Source organism: Ambystoma mexicanum, chromosome 5q, assembly GCF_040938575.1.
Source record: "Ambystoma mexicanum isolate Mex_15411 chromosome 5q, UKY_AmexF1_1, whole genome shotgun sequence".
NCBI classification, from domain to species: Eukaryota; Metazoa; Chordata; class Amphibia; order Caudata; family Ambystomatidae; genus Ambystoma; species Ambystoma mexicanum.
The window spans coordinates 436,646,732-436,666,028 of record NC_090933.1 but is presented as its reverse complement, the minus strand read 5'-3'; the positions used below and the strand labels follow the sequence as shown (position 1 = coordinate 436,666,028).

Below are 19,297 nucleotides of genomic sequence, written 5' to 3'. Positions count from 1 at the left end.
AGTTCGGTTGGTGTTTTGATGTTGTTTGTGGTTTGTTTCGTCAGCAGCATGGTCTTTGTCTTCGTAATATTGATGACTAAGTCATTATGTTTCATGTAGTTGCTTAGTGCTGTAAGCGAAAGTTGTAGTCCAGATGGGGTTCTATCGAGCAAAACGATGTCATCTGCATAGGCCATTATCGGGACCGGTATCGAGTTTATTTTAGGGGGATTTGTTTGGGGATTTGCCAGATGTTGATCAATGTCTGACGTGAAAAGGTTGTAAAGCGTCGCTGCCAGAGGGCATCCTTGTTTTAGGCCGTTCCTTGTCACGATGGAAGCAGATGTCTGTCCTTGTTTTGAGAGTCTGACTTTTATTGAAGTGTCAGAATACAGAAGGATGATGGGTTCGAGAATGTTCGCTGGGCATTTCCATGCATACAGTTTTGCCCGTAGCTTGTGTCGAGGTATAGCATCAAAAGCCATCTTTAAATCAATGAATGCCGTGTAGATCATGCTCTTGTTATTTATGGCTTCATGTTTGATTAAGTGCAAAAGTAGAAGATTTATATTGGTCCCCACGTTGCGCGTGAAACCTGTTTGACGCGGGGAGAAGCGTCCATTGGTGGTGGCCCATGCAGTGAGCTGCCTTAAGAGAGCTGTTGCAAAGATTTTTCCCAAGGGGTCCAGTAGAGCAATTGGACGAAAGTTCTCCGGGAGGTCGCGTGGTCCTTGTTTATGTATCGGAACTATTGTTGCTGTTCTCCAAGTGGTTGGGATTCGGTTAGTTTTGTTTATGATTTCCAGGATCTGTATCATGAACTGTGCCCATGCTGTGGGATTTTGTTTAAGGACGGCGTTCGAAAGGCCGTCCGGTCCTGGGGCTCTTGATGAATTGAGACTTTTTATCATATGTAGGAAGTCTTCTTGGGAAGTGTGGATTGTCCATTTTGTACTTCTTTGATTCAGTATTTCTTCTGGATAATTGTGCTGTGGTCCGTACAAGGTCGAGAAATGAGTAATCCATGTCTGTTGTGGTACATTAGCTGTGAGCTTATGTTGTTTCAAATGGTTTCCATTCAGTAGGTTCCATAGTTCACGTGTGTTGTTGGTCTTTAGAGTCTTCATTATTGATTCTGCATCCATCTGGAGTAGTATCGATTGATGTGATTTCCTCCAATTGTTGTAAGTTTGTTTTAGTCTTGCGATCTTTATCCGGTTTTCTGTTGTTTTGTTTTTGTTGAGTTGTCTTCTCTGTTTGGCCAATTCTTTTTTTTTTCTGCTATTTCCCTGTTATAGGTATGTGCGTGTGAAGTTTGAGGGCAGTTTTTTGCTGTTTGTTGAAAGGGAAGAAGAAGCCACCCGTAATTCAGTTTTTCCAATTCTGGTTTTGATGAGTCTTCGAATTTCCTTGGAAGAAGTGATATCGCTGTTTGTGATATGCGTAGTCTTGTTGCTGAACTTGCAAGTTCTAGTATTGTCGCATCCGGGGGTACTGGTTCATTCGTCATTAGCTGTGAGGTGACGGTTAGCATGTTGTGGTCACTATTTTCGGAGGTTATCGTTTTAGCTACCTTGACAGATGCTTGCAGCGTTTGTGAAAGAAATATGTAGTCGATGGTCGCTTCTGATTGTCCTCTGGTCCATGTTGGGACAAAGGGAGTCGAGTTATCTTTTGCATGATTTAGTAGTATCAGATTTCGTGTTGTTATTTCTTTCATCCATGTTGCTGCTTTAGGAGTTAGTTGGTCCAGCGTGCGTGGAATACCATTTGATGTCATTAGATTTATGTTGAGATCACCGCACAATATTAATTCGATGTATTGATAACTCTGAAGTATATTGTCTATAGTCATGAATACGCCATCCATGAATGCCTCATTTGTGATGGCCGCAGGATTCCAGTAGAGGTTCAGGATGGCAATTTTTGTTTCGTGACTACTTTTTTGTTGTTTATCTGATGTAGTTGCTATTATGGTCAATTGAGTCCAGGGGTTTATATTTTCATTTGTTAGCACTTTCCATTTCGGAGTTATTTTGATAAGTGTGAGTAGTCCTGATGCGGGTCTGCCTTGTTGTTTTTTTAAGGCAGGGTTTAAGAATGCGAGAAAACCGTCGCAAGCTGGCGTATCAATGATCCAGGTCTCTTGTAGGCAAATGATTAGATAATTCTCGAGATTAGAACAAGGTTGGGTGTATAAGTGCAGGTTTCCTCTTGTGTTCCATGAACAAAGTGACCATGTTATGCTTGTATTGATTGGTTGTTATGAATAGGAGTAGCTTGAGCTTCTTGAGTATATGGTTTCTGACCTTGACGTTTCTAGGTCGTAAATTCTTTTGATTGGTTGTTCTTGGCTGGTTGTTCTTGCCGCTATTGACGGAGAGTTCCACTTTGAAATCTTCGTTACTTGATTATTGCTACAGGTATAGTTCTGTTTTCTCTCAGCATTGTTTCTTGACATTGTAGTAGGCCAACAGTTAAAGCCAAGTTTGAGAAGGTGTTCACGTTTTGATATAATTAAATTCTGGTCTTCTGGATCAGATAATTCTGCGACAATTTTGTCCAGATGTTTATCGTCCTTAAAGGTGATTAAATCGAGCTTATTGGTTGTGATATGTTTTAGTTGTGTTATTGCTCCAAAAAGACGGAGAATATTTGTTCTATTCAGTATTAGAGGTTTTGATCTTTTTATTTGGTTTTCGATATGAATTTGATAGATTTGGTTTTGTTCTAGTGGATTTATAAAAGATAGCGAGGTGCATTCGCTTGCAGACATGTTTTGTGATTCAAAGGAGTCGTCTGTAATTTGGTCATAAAGGTCAGTCGATGAGATGGTGGAACTGGGGCTGTTGAGGGACTTATTTGCGACATTTTGTAGTGATTGATTGGCAACGTGTTCATGCTGGTGTAAAGATTGCGGTTCACGGTTATTTAAGTACTCGTCAAGTATTATGTAACTTGATGACGTTGTGGGACATGTGGCTGGTGATGTGTCGTCTGTTTCCTGATCTTCATGAGTTGAGCAATTTAATAGTTCTTCGTCGTGAGGAGGAGATTGTGACAGGAATTGTGACGGTATGGTGCTTGAGGTAGGTGGAGTATGATGTTGTAGCGTCGTGGATGTTGGAGCTGGAAGTCTTATTTGAGTCGCTGATGTTAAGTGGCACTGTCTCGTTGTCTTCTCTTTTACGTCTTGTGCGAGTTGTCCGTTGTTTTTTATAGTTCTTAGGAAGGCTCTAGATCCTGTTTGTCTTTTCTTGGGAGGTTTTGTCTGTCCAGGTTTTGGAGTGATATTTGGTTTTTCTTTTGAGAAAATCTTGAAGTGTTCTGTTTTAGTTGCCTGCAGTGTGTTATGATCTTGTGTATCCGAGTAAGAGCGGGCTGCTGCCGTTGATGGTTGTTGAACAGTGTTTTCTGCAGAAAGTTCTGATTGTGTGGTTAGTTGTTGAACATTTGAACATTGTGGTAGGAAGGGTTGAGTAATCTTCAAGGCTGCTTTTTGATTTAATTGATGTTGTTGTTGTATTTTGAGCAGATTCAATAGTTCTTTATTTAAGTTTGTTTTTTCTTGTTGGTCACATCTAGCCATTTCTGCTAGACGTTGTTGCCAGCGGTTTGATTGCTCTGCTTCTGAATTGAGACGAGCCTCCGTTGTGTTCAAACATTTTTCAATGTAAATCTGTTTAGAATGGATCATTGCTAATAAGGTTCCTTGGTCTTTAATATTATCATTCATTGTTTCATGTAGCTTGATGAACGGTATCATGGTTTGCGCTAGTACTGCAATCATCATGTTTTGCAAGTCCAGCATAGTAGTGGGAATTCTTGGATTAGTGTTTTCATGTTGTTCAAGTTTGAGATCCGTTAAGGCAGGGGATTTCTGTTCTGTGAAGTTTGTTAAGTGCGATGGGGGATCGTTTTTGTTGCAGTTATCTGGTGTGTAAAAAGAGTTATCTGTGTCATAGGTAAAGCGGTTTGGGATGGGATGTCCCAGTTGGTGTATCATAGCGTGTTCTGTCTTGATAATTCTTTTTCCAGGTTCCAGAAATAAACACGGGGTTGATGTCATCCGAGATGGATGTGATCCTTTATTTGTACTAAAAATTTCCTTTCGTTTGTCCATGCTTGACATAATAGATTCAATTTCAGTTATGTCCATTGATAGTCTTTTTGCTTTTAGTAGTTCTTGATTGTTTGTGGATTCTATTGTCTGAGGAAGTTTGAGTGGGTTATGGGTTTTCAGCCATGCGATTTTGGCTAGTCTTGCCTTTTCTTTCTTTGTTTGGTGTTGTGTGTCGTTTGCTGCATCTTGTGGTAAATTTGAAGTTTGTAGCTCATCTACCAGCGGTTTAATAGGATCGTGAGTAGTGGATCTTGTTTCTTTGGGATATAGTTGTTCTTCGTTGTTTGGGTAGGTTCTAGATGGGCTGAGATTATTTAATTTTCCGTTGATCGTATGCTGTAGTATGTCGGTTACTGTCTCGCGTTGTGATGTATGGGTACGTGGTTCTTCAGTCGGTGGTTTGATGAGATCGTGTGTGATAGATCCTGGATCATTAGGAGGCAGGTGTTCTTCATTGTGGTGGTAGATACGGGTGGAACTGATGGCAAGATCCGTTATATCGTTGTTTTCAATTATATTTTGTTGGGGTTCACTGGGTCTTTGTCGCTCGGGTTGGTTGTCTATTGTAGGGCCTCCAAGTTTGATGTCTTCTGTTGGGCCTTGTGTAGTTTCTCCTGGTATCTGTGAGCTTTCAATAGTTTGTTGGTGCTCATACGGTTGAGGTATTGTCAGATTCGCTTTTTGTCTTTCTTCTATTAAGGATGGTTCTGGTTTTCTGGGTGATGTGGGTGAATCCTGATTTCGGTGGTACTGGATGTTAAATGGGAGTTTTTCCAGGACAATTTGCGGATTTACAGTTGTCTGTTTTTCTTCGATGGTGTTCACGCAAAATTTTCCACTTGTGTATTCAACTATTTTAGAGTTATTGTTTAGATAGGTTTGAGTATTAGGTGTGCTTTGAGGAACTGGGCAGTCATTTCCTTGATCTTTAATGTCACTTTCAGATGCAGAAGAGTTATCAGAGATATGGTGGTACTCAGTATCATTGACCATTTTCTGTATGTGTTGATTCGATTTGATGTTTGGTAGTTGTCTTCGCAAGAGTGATTGCTCCAGGGTGAGTTGTGATGAGTCTTGGGTGATAGGGGCTGCTGTATTGAGTTTTGTTCTCAATCTCGTTTTTGGTCGTGCAGTTGAAGGTTGCTTGGTTCTGTTTGTCGACATTGTCTCTCAGGGTTTTTTTTTTTTTAATGTTTTTTATTTTTTGTCACCCGTCCTCTGTATGTATCTTCTGATTATAGAGACTACTGGTGAAATCCGGAGGAGGGTTCTTTGCGGTCTCTCACTGATGTATAATACTTGTCTCTTCCGATTTAAGAATCTACTAGTGAGATCCAAGGAAGGGTTCCTTTCGGTCTCTCACTGCTAGATGAGTTTCTAGAATCGAGGTATTTGAGGTAGTTTTAATTGGTATCCGCCTGATCCAAAGGACTAGTCCTTTTGGTCTCCTGCCATACAGTTAGAATTATCGAAAATGCCACTTTACCTAAGTTGTTCGGTTTTGGTGTTGTGATCCAAGGGAGGAACCCTTTCGGTCTCACAACAGGGAGTGTGGGTCCTTTCGGTCTGGTGGTTCGTCTCCAGAATATCAAGTAAAATAAACTGTACGGGCTCTTGAAATATAGATGTCTTTCTCGTGGTGGAGTTCAATTTGCGTGGTCTGTATCTCTTTGGCTCGTTGTGTTGGGGTCCGAGATAAGGTCCGTTGGTAAAGCAGGTGGGCGAATGATCGCTCAGCGTTTTTCTCTTTTGCTCGTTTGATAGTATCACAATAATCAAAACGCAGTTGTCAGATTAGTGTAGAATAAAAGATAATAGTGATTAAGGTCTCTAAAATCATGTATTAATTCACAGTTTGTCCGGCCAGAGGGTAAGGAACGCCCGACAGCTTAGGGAGCTGCCAGAGTCCGTCTCTCCCCCCTTACCCTTATGGCAGTCAAAAGGTTATGTGGCTACCTCTAAACTGGAGTGCACACTGCACACGAACACAACGAAAACAGCAAAACAGCGTCTCCAGCCCTTACTGCCTCCAGGGCTTAACGCCGCAAGGGTGGATATGCCGGCAATTAATGCTGGGTAAAAGTCACGTGACCGCTCACGTGTGCGCGATGGGCCCCGCCTCCTCCAGGAAGCAGGGAAAGCAGCCGGAGCTCGCGCTGCAGTGTCAGCAATTCCAAAAGCTTTGTTCGTGAAGCGCAGCCTCCAGAGAGTAAAACACACGCCGCTCGGGCGGATATGCCGGCAATTAATGCTGGGTAAAAGTCACGTGACCGCTCACGTGTGCGCGATGGGCCCCGCCTCCTCCAGGAAGCAGGGAAAGCAGCCGGAGCTCGCGCTGCAGTGTCAGCAATTCCAAAAGCTTTGTTCGTGAAGCGCAGCCTCCAGAGAGTAAAACACACGCCGCTCGGGCGGATATGCCGGCAATTAATGCTGGGTAAAAGTCACGTGACCGCTCACGTGTGCGCGATGGGCCCCGCCTCCTCCAGGAAGCAGGGAAAGCAGCCGGAGCTCGCGCTGCAGTGTCAGCAATTCCAAAAGCTTCGTTCGTGAAGCGCAGCCTCCAGAGAGTAAAACACACGCCGCTCGGGCGGATATGCCGGCAATTAATGCTGGGTAAAAGTCACGTGACCGCTCACGTGTGCGCGATGGGCCCCGCCTCCTCCAGGAAGCAGGGAAAGCAGCCGGAGCTCGCGCTGCAGTGTGAGCAATTCCAAAAGCTTCGTTCGTGAAGCGCAGCCTCCAGAGAGTAAAACACACACCGCTCGGGCGGATATGCCGGCAATTAATGCTGGGTAAAAGTCACGTGACCGCTCACGTGTGCGCCCCGCCTCCTCCAGGAAGCAGGGAAAGCAGCCGGAGCTCGCGCTGCAGTGTGAGCAATTCCAAAAGCTTTGTTCGTGAAGCGCAGCCTCCAGAGAGTAAAACACACGCCGCTCGGGCGGATATGCCGGCAATTAATGCTGGGTAAAAGTCACGTGACCGCTCACGTGTGCGCGATGGGCCCCGCCTCCTCCAGGAAGCAGGGAAAGCAGCCGGAGCTCGCGCTGCAGTGTGAGCAATTCCAAAAGCTTTGTTCGTGAAGCGCAGCCTCCAGAGAGTAAAACACACGCCGCTCGGGCGGATATGCCGGCAATTAATGCTGGGTAAAAGTCACGTGACCGTTCACGTGTGCGCGATGGGCCCCGCCTCCTCCAGGAAGCAGGGAAAGCAGCCGGAGCTCGCGCTGCAGTGTGAGCAATTCCAAAAGCTTTGTTCGTGAAGCGCAGCCTCCAGAGAGTAAAACACTCCGAGTCCCTTATGGACAGTTGAGACTCATCAACGAGATTCAGTGGTCCTGGGAAATTACTGCTTGGCATTTGATAACCAGATGCGGACGTCCTATACTCTGCAAAACCGGAAGTGACAAGTGTCACCCGGGACAATAAAACTATTGCAAGCCCGGGTAAAACCCTAAATGGCCACCTTAGAAGTTTAAGGAGATTGCTTCACTTAGTGGCTGGGACCACCCCCAAATCGTGTATGACTCCAATAAATGTGATCTTGTGTTTCGAAATTCTATACAAATTCCCTGTGATGATTATGAATAGTGTAACCATTGCATCTATGTCTTGGACCCTGGGAGTTAAGGGGGTCATAGTAGGGGATAGCCCAGCTAAGGGGCTGGCCAGCCCCCGGAGGGCCCCCTTTGGGGGTATCTAGCACTGCCTCTCCTCTGAAGGAGGAAGAGGCATCCCTATGGACCCAGCCATATCCAGCTTTGGGCTCCAGGGAGCAGCTATATAGCAGGGGGCTGCTCGGGCTCATTCAATTTGTTGCAGCCCCCCACCCGAAGTCCCACCCTCCCTCCCTTCTTTTGGCACCCAGCAGCGGTCTACCAACTAGGTAGGTCGGAGAGCAAAGGAATGGAGTTCATCAAGTAAGTTGAAGGAATTGCGTCATTTGTAAGAAATGGAAGGATTTGACGATAACTATTTTCCTTTTCAGCGGATTGCGGAATGGTGTAAGATAACGAGCATGTTTGTTCATTGTATTTTCTAATTATGTTCCTAGCTTTTCTTTGTTTGTCACAGGCGGAGTAAAGGGGCAGTCTAAGCAGGGGAGGAGTTTGACACTGCTGTTTCAGCCGTGGGCGGTTCCCAATGGCGGCACTGGAGCCAAATTCGGACGACGGGAACTGAGTCCCTTATGGACAGTTGAGACTCCTTGTCAACGAGATTCAGTGGTCCAGGGAAATTACTGCTTGGCAGTTGATAACCAGAGGCAGACGTCCGCTACTGTGCAAAACCGGAAGTGACAAGTGTCACCCGGGACAATAATATTGCAAGCCCTGGTAAAACCCTAAAGGGCCATCTTCAAAGTCTAGGAGATTGCTTCACTTAGTGGTTGGGACTGCCCCCAAATTGTGTATGACTCTAATAAAGGTGATCTTGCGTTTCCAAATTCTATACAAATTGTCTGTGTGATTATTATGAATAGTGTAACCATTGCATCTATGTATTGGACCCTGGAGGAAAAGGGGAGCCATAGTAGTGGATGGCCCCACTAAGTGTATGGTGCCACATCTGGGTACCATGTGCTTGCCAACATACCTGGAACAGTGTGCCCGCAGACTCCCGCTGTGCTCATATTGGGGAACGGCTGACCTCGTCCTCCGCAGTATCTTCTTATCTTGCACACGCTGGATGGGTGCCCAGTGCTCTTGTGACTGAAACGCTGAACACACATTCTGTTTATTCTGAAGCGTATCTGTTTTCATACGAAAGAAAATTGTTCTTTCCTGATGTCGTTGGGAGTCCACGTCCTCACATTGCACTGCAAATAGGTGTCTATCTCGTTTTTATCCCTTTATTTACATGACAGTCTGTGCTTGATATAACTTGAATAAAATGGACCCAGGAACAACATACAACACACACAATATGTAAACACAGAATAGGACGTCGCACAGCATGCCGTCATCTCATGGCATAACATGTGTGGTACCCACTCGCATCCCAAGCAGATAACACTTGCATAGATTGCGAGGGCACAGCAAGCTTTTCCTTTCAATCCTCTCACACCTACCGGCATGTGTAACAGACGTGCACACACGTGCCTGTGTCTAAAAATGCTGAAAAAAATTAAACTCGCCCACAACACATATCAGCCATGCAACCTCGCGGGTATTGTGTAACTTGGGGTGTCCGATTATCCCTATATATCAATTCCCAGCGTACTTCCCTGCTTGAAGCGTCCTGCCAGACGGCAAATCTTCGACTTCCGGTCAGCTTTCCTTTCATTTTTTGAAGTGTGTGGACAAACCGTAAAAGTGAAATGTGTGTTTGTGGCTTGAGAGACGCGGACATCTTTGTCATTATGCCCTCCACTTCACACACATACATGCAGTGAAGAAGGAGGCATGGTACGCTTTCTTCTAATGTGTGTTTACAAGAGTGCGGCGGAGGAGAGTAGAGTGTCGCCTTTTTTGCTCCCCCTCCTTCCCCAGCGCTCTCGATTCTCCTCGCCCGATCCTTGTGCACAGGCTCCCGATCCATGGACCCCAGTCCGGGTCTTGACTGTGGCCGCCGCCGCCGCTCTGCGCTTTTAATCATGCCCTCTCTGCCTGTGTGTGTGAGTGCAGGCAGGCTGACAATGATTTCCTCAGTGATTACGTACAGAGCGAGTCCCTGCGGGCTGGGGGCCCCCTCTGGAGCCATCCTGATGGCTTTGGGGGCCTCGCTTCTCTTTCCCATTATTATGTGGACTACCGGAGCGACAGCGCAGTCCAAGACCTTGCAGCAGAGGCGGGCTGGTGATGAGGAGGGAGCTCAGAGCAGAGGCAGCAGCAGCGGTGCACAGCAGCCCCTGCTCCCCGAGCCGAGCCAGGCGTAGACAGGCTGCACGGAGAGGGGAGAGGAGGCGGCAGGAGCGGCGGAGGCGTCGGCAGCTCACCCTCCTGGAGCCGGGGCTGTTTGCCGCACCACCTCCAGCCTTGCAGACGATGCAAACCCCAAGCCTAACCCTGCAGCCGCACGCCCTCCCAAGGCAGCCGTTCGCCCCGTCTTTCTCCTTAACAGTATTAAGGGGCGAGCAGGACAAAAAGTGATTCTTATATTTTTTTGGTTATTATTTTTCTGCCAGTTCTATTAAATGGGACCTCGGTTTGTAGGTGCAGTCGTGTGCATTACATGTGCAAGCAGCCCCTCCCCCTTTGGAAAACTGAGAGAAGGAAAAAACGTTTTTTTTGCGAAGCCGAGACCAAAATAATAAGTGTCCCCTGCCATGAAACTTAATCGGGGGCACCATGTTTTCATGATTATCTTCATGGCATTTTCCGTTGTTTCTGACTGAACATGTGATTTTTACCCCGAGCTCTGACTAAAGACTACCAAAACACCAAATCTGGTTTCCCGATTTACTCTTGCTGCATCTATTTCCTCACATTATCTACACTGTGCACCTTTTTAAAGTTTCCAAAGCCCACCCCGTCCGCCACCACTTGCCCCCCTGGACTCTGGTGAAGAAAGAGAGGGAGAGAGGAGCGCCTTGCGTCCGGACGGGATCCTCATCCTCTTCGCTCAGGGCTGTAGTTTTTTTTTCCTTTTTTTCTGCAAGGGCTTCTGAAATTTTCACCAACTTAAGCTGTTTGCTTTAGGATGTCTCGCCGCAAGCAAGCTAAACCAAGATCACTGAAAGGTAAGAGCAATGCACGGTGTCTAGCTTTTTGACAACATAACTGTACCCACCCCTCCCCCACAGTTCGCCTTGGCTTTTTTTTTTTATTCAGCGCGCAGTCACGGCACCGCTTAGAGAGGATGAAAGGTTCAGAGAGAAATGACAAGCGTTCAAGGGGAAAATGGAAGCTGTGGGGGCTGACCCGTCCCTCCCTGCGCCAGGCAAAGTTTACTGGCCTGCATGGGAGGGAAGGAAAACTTGAGCCCAGCCCTGCTTGTCGCCCTTGCTGCCGGAGCCCCTTCGTTGCTTATTTTTTTGGGGGAGGGGGGTATGTGTGTGAAGCGGCTGTATATTAACAGCAGCATACAATGCGTTTGACCAATTACACGTGAAGTACTTTGAAGAAGTGTGTCTGAATAGAAATGTCTGTACTTTCAAGAGAAGTAGCCTACGTTGTGGTGCTGTCTGGCGGTGCGTGCATGCACCAGGGTTTGCTTTTCTGTATCGCGGGAGGGGAGCGCTGCTTCTGATGCCTTCTTGGCTTCCTGGTGGCTGTTTACAAGCGTGGTGGGTGCGACCAAGGATACAATGGGCATGGTGGGAAATTAAGGTGGTGTACCATTCAACACATGCCTCCCTTTTCACAAAGCTGTGCACTTAGGGAGGCGTGAATTTCCACATTCGAAATCGACTACTTTGGACTTTGATGCTAGCTACTTACTGCAGAGACATATTCTAGGTTTGTGTTTACGTTTGGGTAGAACTAATTCTTCAGAAATATCGAAAGATATTACTTTGTGTACACACGCACACCTGGGACATGCAGGACCCAAGTTACACGTGTTTAAGTGGGCATAAGAAAAGTTGACGAGGTGCCACACCTTGTGAATACAACGACGCATCAACCCCTCCCCTGAACCCCACTACTTGGCAAGTTGGCTAACTTCCGTGGAGCGAGATTGTGTGTGTGTTCGAGGGTAACTAGGAGCCGTGTGCAGCTGTTTTTGTTCCATAGCGGAGGACTTTCCTCGGGTTGGTGGAGTTGGGGCTGAACCCAACTGTGGAGGAATGTGCGTGTGGCGCGTCGCGAGACACGTCTCTGCCTGGAAGAGACCCAGGAGGGGAGCACGACCACCCCATGGCTTCCGTCCCAGGGACTACCATCCCGCTGCAGAGTTGCCTGCAACATATGCCCATTGGCGCTTTTTTTTGTAAATGTCTCTTTACTTGTAGGTGCCGCGTGCGGGCACCTCCATGATGTCATGAAGGGAATGGGGAGGCATCCATATGAAGCAGGCCTCGTTTTTGTCTAAGGGCGGGGATGCTGCGTTTCCTAGACTTGACTCAACCCCGTTTTCGTTTGGCTCATGTTGGTCCTTGCAGTGTTGGTGGGGAAAGTGCCTTTCACAACCTGCCTTGGTCGAGTTGCATCCTCGGCACTACGGTCCATTCCAGCACTGGCATATCAACGTGTATGCATCTAATAGTTGTATTGGTATTTCAAACCAAAATGCAATAGTTTATCAAAAAGCCACTACCAGGCGGAGGCACCGACTCTCTCCAATAGAGTTAGTGCTTTCCCACCGCATGCCTCCTTCCTTCCTCCGACTAAACGCCGCGCATGGGCTCACATTACGCTCCCGTCAACTTTCAAGAGGGGAACATTTTGAGTTACTATTTGGCATGCCTCAGTGGTGGAGCATTGGCAGCAGCACCCATATTAAATATCAGAGGGGGGAAAAATACATAACTGGCACCAGACGCAGCAGCTTCTCCCCGAGACACTGCAGAGCACTGTTTTTTTTGTTTTAAGTGATTCTTGTACCTTCGCGCCCCCACCCCCTTAAAACTGCTTGGTCCAGTAGCTGCCCGTTTTAAGTCTGAAGGACCAGCTCGTCCACCCGCCCCCCTTTTCTTTCAGTAATGTGGCGAGGGGGAGCAAGGGGGGGCCCCCCGGAGGGCGGGAAGGACAAAGGGTAGATTGTTGCAGCAGGCCTCCTGCTGGTGGGCCCGGGGATTCTGCTCGGTGCTATTTGCCCGGCGGTCTGCTGCCTTCTCCCGAGCAGAATTCCGGCATTTACCACAAGAAGGCCCTCTAATTAAACTTGGCATGTTCATTAGCAGAGAGCTTTCTGGCTGTTTAAATCACAACACCCCCGCCCCCCTTCCCTGCTCCCCAACGCTGTGTTTCCTTATTGCCACCGACGGCGCTGGCCGATGTCATTCGCCGAGACGACACAATTGGACAACATACACATTTTTTTTTATGTTGATTGGGGGGTGGGGGAGGGGGGAGTTGACATAAGGAAAAACAACCGGTTGTCAAAATAATATTCTGTATTATGCGTGAGTAAGAAAAAAAAGCAGAGATGTATACCTTGATGTCGTTGTTTGACTTGTTTTATTCTCATAAATCCCGCATTTTCTTTTAATAGTGACGCACAATATGGCTTATTGGCTATGGGAGTTATGGGGCTTTCACACAACGGGTCTCGCGGATTACCTGTCCCCCGCGCCGCGGCCCCCCTGCCATTCCAATGAAGGCGTCCTCGGCAAAGGAGCGGCCGTCTGGAGAAAGCGATCCCATCAAAGCAGGAAAAAGGCTTTTCAGGCGAGGGCATTCAGGGCCCTGGAAAGCTCTCGGCTGCTTTTCGGTTTTAATTGAGCGGGAGTAGCTCCGCTGCGCGTGTACGCTGCGTTCTCCGCTTTGGGCGGCGGTGGCTACAGGGTTCTCCGACATTTGGTGGCACATATGTTCATGACATATGTTCATGACATGTACACGTGGGCATGTATTACCTGCTAAATCCGCCTCTTATCGTGCTAAACCCTAATGACGCCACACTGACCTCGAAATAAGGTGAGGAGAAAGGCACCTGGCGGGGGCTCGTTCAGTGTTTTTTGTTTCAAGCAGCACACTGATGTGCAGTAACAGTTGCTGGTCGAACCTAGCGAGCGCCTGGCTGGCGCAGCACCGAGTAATTATTGTGTTGGAAACGGTGGCATTGACTTGTTAGAACGCACCGCGTCTCCACAACACTCTGCAATGAATTACCACGAACTCAGATTGTTGTTTTGTATTTTTGCTGGGAGAGGCCTGGTACCGACGCATGTTCTTTGATTTGCGGTTCTGCTCCTTCAGGGTTGATGGTTGTACAAGAGTAGTCCCCCCCCCCCCCCCCATCGGGGTGAGTGCAGAAGACCAGGCTGATGGGTGGTTTCGCACATCTTCAAAAGTTGCAACAAGAGCAGTTGGGGGAACATTGTTGAGCAGCTGTTGTTTTGAATGAGCATGTGGACTTATACCACAGCAGTTAATCTTTTAAAACTGCACTTTCAGATAGAAGCATCTCGGGTTTACCAACATGTAGTTATGATTAGTACTGGCGTTGGTTTTCACGTGCTTAAGCTCTGCTGCCTAGCTGGTATATTGTGAATTAAATATGCCTGCTAGGCTGAGCTGTCAGACGTGGCTGAGGCGCCTGTGTATGAAAAACCGTGGCGCATACAATGTACATCACTGTAGTAAAATAAGATTTTTCATGAATAATCTCCCAGGCCCCCTCTATTGTATTTAAGTGCTGGGCAGCCTCAGCCATGCATATTGCTGCTGTGGGTTTACGAGACAAAAGTTCATTATTGTTATTGTAAGCACACCACGGTTTTTAAATATGTAACTGACCGATTATCCCTTATTTAAAATAAAAAAACGAGGTAAGCATGGCCGGTACTAACTTTATTTTGGTTTCTTTTTTACTTTGATCTATTGAAGTAATGGCTCTGGCGCCCCTTCTCTAAGCAGTCGTGGGTGGTCTTATGTTCGCAAGTCCAGCATTTTCTTCGGCGCTTCCAGAGACCCTGCGCACTTTTAGTATGCGCACTGATCATTTATCCAAGAACGTCAACAAGGCAGCGTCTGCCGTTGCTGCAGCAGCAATTCTTAAACGCATATCTGCAGTAGCATGTTGATTAAAATGCACATATATACACGGTCCAACCATTCGCCCCAGCGAGTGACAGAACTCGGATGAATTGTGCCATGCACATATGTTTGACACTAAAAACGGACTACGGCGAGGTTCCTCCACACAAGCATCAGCCTGAGGTACTGTTTCTGTGTCACACATCCAGGGTCACAGGCTTTAGCTTTAATTGTTCACCGGTTTTCGAATATTGCGGAGCGGACTGTAATTTTTCTATTTAATTTGTGTGGTGTTTTTTTTTTTCTCCTCTCGAGCTGCCCATTGAGCAGTGCAATCGTACCTGCATATTGTTTTGGGGCGTCACCGGTTAAGCCCAAAGTCTGTCTATCTCCTCCGCTCTAGGTGGACCATATTCTTTTCAATATAAATTCAAAAAGAATATGCTTATTCTTGGTGGGCCCTTGCCAGGCTCTTTGAAGACCCTGGCTGTCTGGGTAGCGCCACCTGCCAGTATTCTCATGAGTCCTGAATATGGTTCTGAATGTTGGCCTTTCGAACAAACAACATTGTCTGATCCTACCTGCTGATTTGGGTTTACGTGTTTTTTCTTTTTTATACTGATGCATTTGAATTTAGGCCTTGTTTTCTACAGACCTGTTTATCAGTCCAGATGAGCGAAATTCTGCCTGACGCGTCAATACATATGTTTGACGTTTCCACCATAGTTCTGCTTACTGATATGCAGCCTTCTCAGTGGCCTTTGTTTGAATATAATAGCAAAAAGACACACAACTTTCCTTGGTGGTTAATCAAAATTTCAATTTTACAGCAGTGACTAGAGTCACAGAAGCGTTTTATAATGGTAAAACCCTATTGGAAAACGCACTGTGAATTAGGCCCTAAATGTGCCTGAAAGTCCTGCCATTTGATCCATGCTGTCGCTTCTAATGCTTTTTTTAAAATTAATTTGGATACACCTTTCTATTTATGGGGTTCCCTCATACACCTATGCACTCCCAACCACTCTAAGTAGCCCTCTACCCATCACCATTGGATATCTTTTGGGCACTTTAGACATGGATATCATAATCCCAATTGAATCGGGGAGTTTTTTCCTAATTTTTATTGTCACTTTTTGTTTGAAGAAACCATATAATCATTGACATGACCTCTGATGTTCAGCGCAATGAGGTTGCACGCATGCATTGCAGACTAACTTGTTACTGGGACAAGCTATTTGCGCAGTGAACAAGGTTGTGTGTGGAGTATGCCGTACCTTTCATATAACACTTTTTTTGGTTATAGGTATTTCATATACAGCTCTACCTCAAAGCAGTTTTGGAAGTTTTTCAATGAACAATTTTTTTTTTTGTTTTGGTAGGAGCACCTCAACCACAAGGCGCTGTGTTTAGAGAACACCGTGAAGTTTGGGGGAATGGAGAAGGGTGAGGGGACGTGTAAGTGGAACAATAGTATAAGGCACAAAAAAAGAAAGCAAGTACTTATTTTTGTGACTCCCTCATTAAGGGGACGCTTTCCCTTTGCTAGTTCACTCGCAAGTAAGAAGTAAGCTGTCGGCTCTTTATGCCACAATGTAGCTGATAGTTCAGCAATTCAATTTTTTTCCTTTAAAAATTGACATTCACTGGGATTGTGGGGCATGGCACTTTATTTTGGGTTATTAGTTGCCAGATCTGCTGACTCTTGACGTTGTTGGTGGTTTGCAATATCTGGGTAGAGACACCGCAGGCATGCAGATGTTTTTTTTTAGGTTTGAGATGGGTTAAGTGAACTTTCTATGCGAACCCTTAGTTGGTTGGGCGCTGCGTGGTAGTGGTGCTGATTATATCCCATATTTCGATGTGATGACAGTGCTTTGCGTTTCCTGGATACAGTCAACCTCCTGTTTCTCCTCATCAGCTCCCTAGTTCCTTCCTCTGTTTCTAAATACCACTGAGTATTGGCTGTCATTAGGGTGAATTATGGTTCTCGGAGACCTGGCTGGGTTATCCTACTCACTTTGTGGCATGACACACCCTGGCTAAACACTGCTTGCGCATGCGTTTTTCCGATATTGTCCTTTGAAACCCTCTGCATCTTGGTAGTAAGTGATGAACTGGACCTGACGGAATCTACTGCCGCCCATGTCATCCTGATGTAGGGACATGGTTGATAACTATATTTGTATACACCCGTTCAGGTTCCTGAGACTGCATCACACTCGTCGGTGCTGAAGTGGATGAGGATAACTGGCCTTTTGGATTGTGGTTTTCTGCTGCGTTAATTTGATTCTTTCTTAAGTTCTTTGTTTTTAGAATAGTCATCATGGAGTGGGGAGGAAAAGATGTAGGAATAGTGTGGGAAGAATAAGATGGAAGGATGTAAACAAATTTGCTGAAGTGTGATTTACTTATTTATTTTTTTTACTAACAAAAAAACAATCCCACAAAGTATAGTTCCTAGGAGTGTGGTACAATAATAAACCCTTAAAATAAAGTTTTCAGTCAAGTTTTTTTCTTCTGCTAATTGAGATGTGTGATTTGGCAAGTAACAACTTCTATTTTGGCAGGTTGTTTTGATAAGTATTAATCATGTCCGCTAAGCAAGTATTGTACTAATTACTAATAATTATTGTAAATATTACCAATTGATTTAGTATTAATCGGTAACTGATAAGCAAGAAGAGTTACCATTTTGATCTTTCAAGATCCTGAAGTATTCTCCCATTGAGAATAAGAGTTGACATGTTTTGGGAGTTGTCCCAACAGGAACATCATTGGTGTGTGGAGTTTTCAATGAGTTGTTGTGTGTGGGTGGTTTAAGGCTTGAAAGATGTAAAAACGGGTTGAGTGGGAATTAAGCATCTTCACCTCCTTATCCGTTTGTGCTCCCATCATTCACCTTTTACACTTCCAATTCTTGGCTTGGCGGTTCCAGGTTTTCCCGTTGGAAATGACAGGCACTCCTAAATACTTAACCTGTCAATCAAGCCTCCATACTTCAAGGGCACACTTGACCACATCTCGAGTCCATCACACAACCATGATCTGGCTAGTTCTAGGGACATCCAACTAGTGGAAACTGCATCTACTGGAAAATGCGATTTCCCACTAGATCTCTTCCCATTTCTGGTCCGAATCCACAGCCAATGACTACTACACATGCACTTATGCTACCCCAATCTCGCATACCCTCACATCTTTCAAACTGTTAGTCTATGCATTTTTATACTGCTCCTTACTCCCCCCCTTTCCCATTGTCTTAGCTTTTACAAATGTCCTCTCCCTCCTGAGACCACCGACTTTCTAACCCCAGGAGTGGGCCAAACCCTCACAGGCTAAGCCCAGATAAGTCCTGGCACATTAAGTCTTGGTACTCTCCAAAAGCCTATAAAAGTAGCCTCTTCAACGCTCAAACACAAAATACGTCTACTTTTGCCCACCTGATATTTACCTTTTAATTGGAAAATGCAGTCTGATTGGATTGGATCACATATAATTGTACATTGTGCTGTGTCGGGAGTGCAGAGAAACAAGCCCTATAAATGTACGTTAATTCTATAGTTTATGAGAGGAAATGCCCCCCCCCTCTTCCCCCTTCCCACCCTATCTGTTAATGTCTTCAGCCGCAGCAGTCCCTCGTGACAGCAGTGGCTTTATTTGAGGTGGAAAAAGAGTGGGATCCTGCCCACAGATGCATTCTCATGTCTCCTGTAATCGCCGAATTGCTTACACCACATGTACCATGTCATGCACTGATGTAACTCACCATAGTTGTTGTATCGTGAATACTCTCTGTTGTATTTTTTTGTAACTAAGCAGCCTACTTTAACAGCGCCACAATGCCTACGGGCTGCTGTGCGCTAAACAAATAAATAAAAGGTTGTAAGTGCTCCCTCCCCCACCCCCATGCAGACAGCAATAGAGAGTGTCAAGCATGTAGAGCTGCAACCCACACACTCACCTGGATGTGTGATGAGGTCCCGGCTTTGTTTTGCAGACTCAGTGGGCTATGGCCTCCCCAACCCAGTGGATGAATGGGTCGAGGTTGGCATGGGAAAGATTCCCTGGTCACACCCGCTCAGTCCCATGAAGCGGGCAGTGGGCTGTTACAGGTTCTAACAAACTGTTAATGCCACTTTTGCAATAATGCATGCATGCTGGAAGAGCTGCTAAAGGGGTATTCCCTGAGACGCGAACAAATGTTTTTATAAAAAAAACATCACAAGTGGAGGAAAAATAGATACTTCAGTCGGGATTCTCACAAAGCTTGTACTCCCCTAAAAAAATAAAGCTGGTACAGCTACGTGACCCGACCAATACCTGCAGCCATGACATGGGACATTTTAGAACACCTGTAATAAGCCTATTAAAAGTGAGACAATCCACTGTCACAGTTTACATCCAGACTCCGATGGAGACACTTAGTGAAGCGCAGCCTGGAAAGAGGGAGCAGCCAGATGCAGCATGTTTAAACCCACTAGGGAGACCATAGAGTGTGTTTGAAGTAAGGTGAGAGCAAACTTTGGTCTGAGTTCGCAGTGACAATCTGTGGGGAGAAAGAGATTGGATGAGGGGGCAGAGGAGATATGTGGTGAGATGGAGAGAGCATGAGAACG

The 19,297-nt window shown here is 46.0% G+C and overlaps 1 protein-coding gene across 4 annotated transcripts in view; it reads left to right on the top strand.

The window, feature by feature from the left end:
• Positions 1–9,672: 9,672 nt before the first annotated feature.
• Positions 9,673–19,297, top strand: part of ZNF521 (zinc finger protein 521) — a 1,002,654-nt gene continuing 993,029 nt past the window's right edge. Inside the window, exon 1 of one of the 4 annotated variants that reach the window (XM_069620932.1) lies at positions 9,673–10,777. In XM_069620932.1, coding sequence (XP_069477033.1) covers positions 10,738–10,777 — 40 coding nt within the window. In that variant the 5' untranslated portion in view covers positions 9,673–10,737. The remainder of the gene's footprint in view (positions 10,778–19,297) is intronic. The other 3 variants (XM_069620931.1, XM_069620934.1, XM_069620933.1) reach the window with 3 other exon arrangements.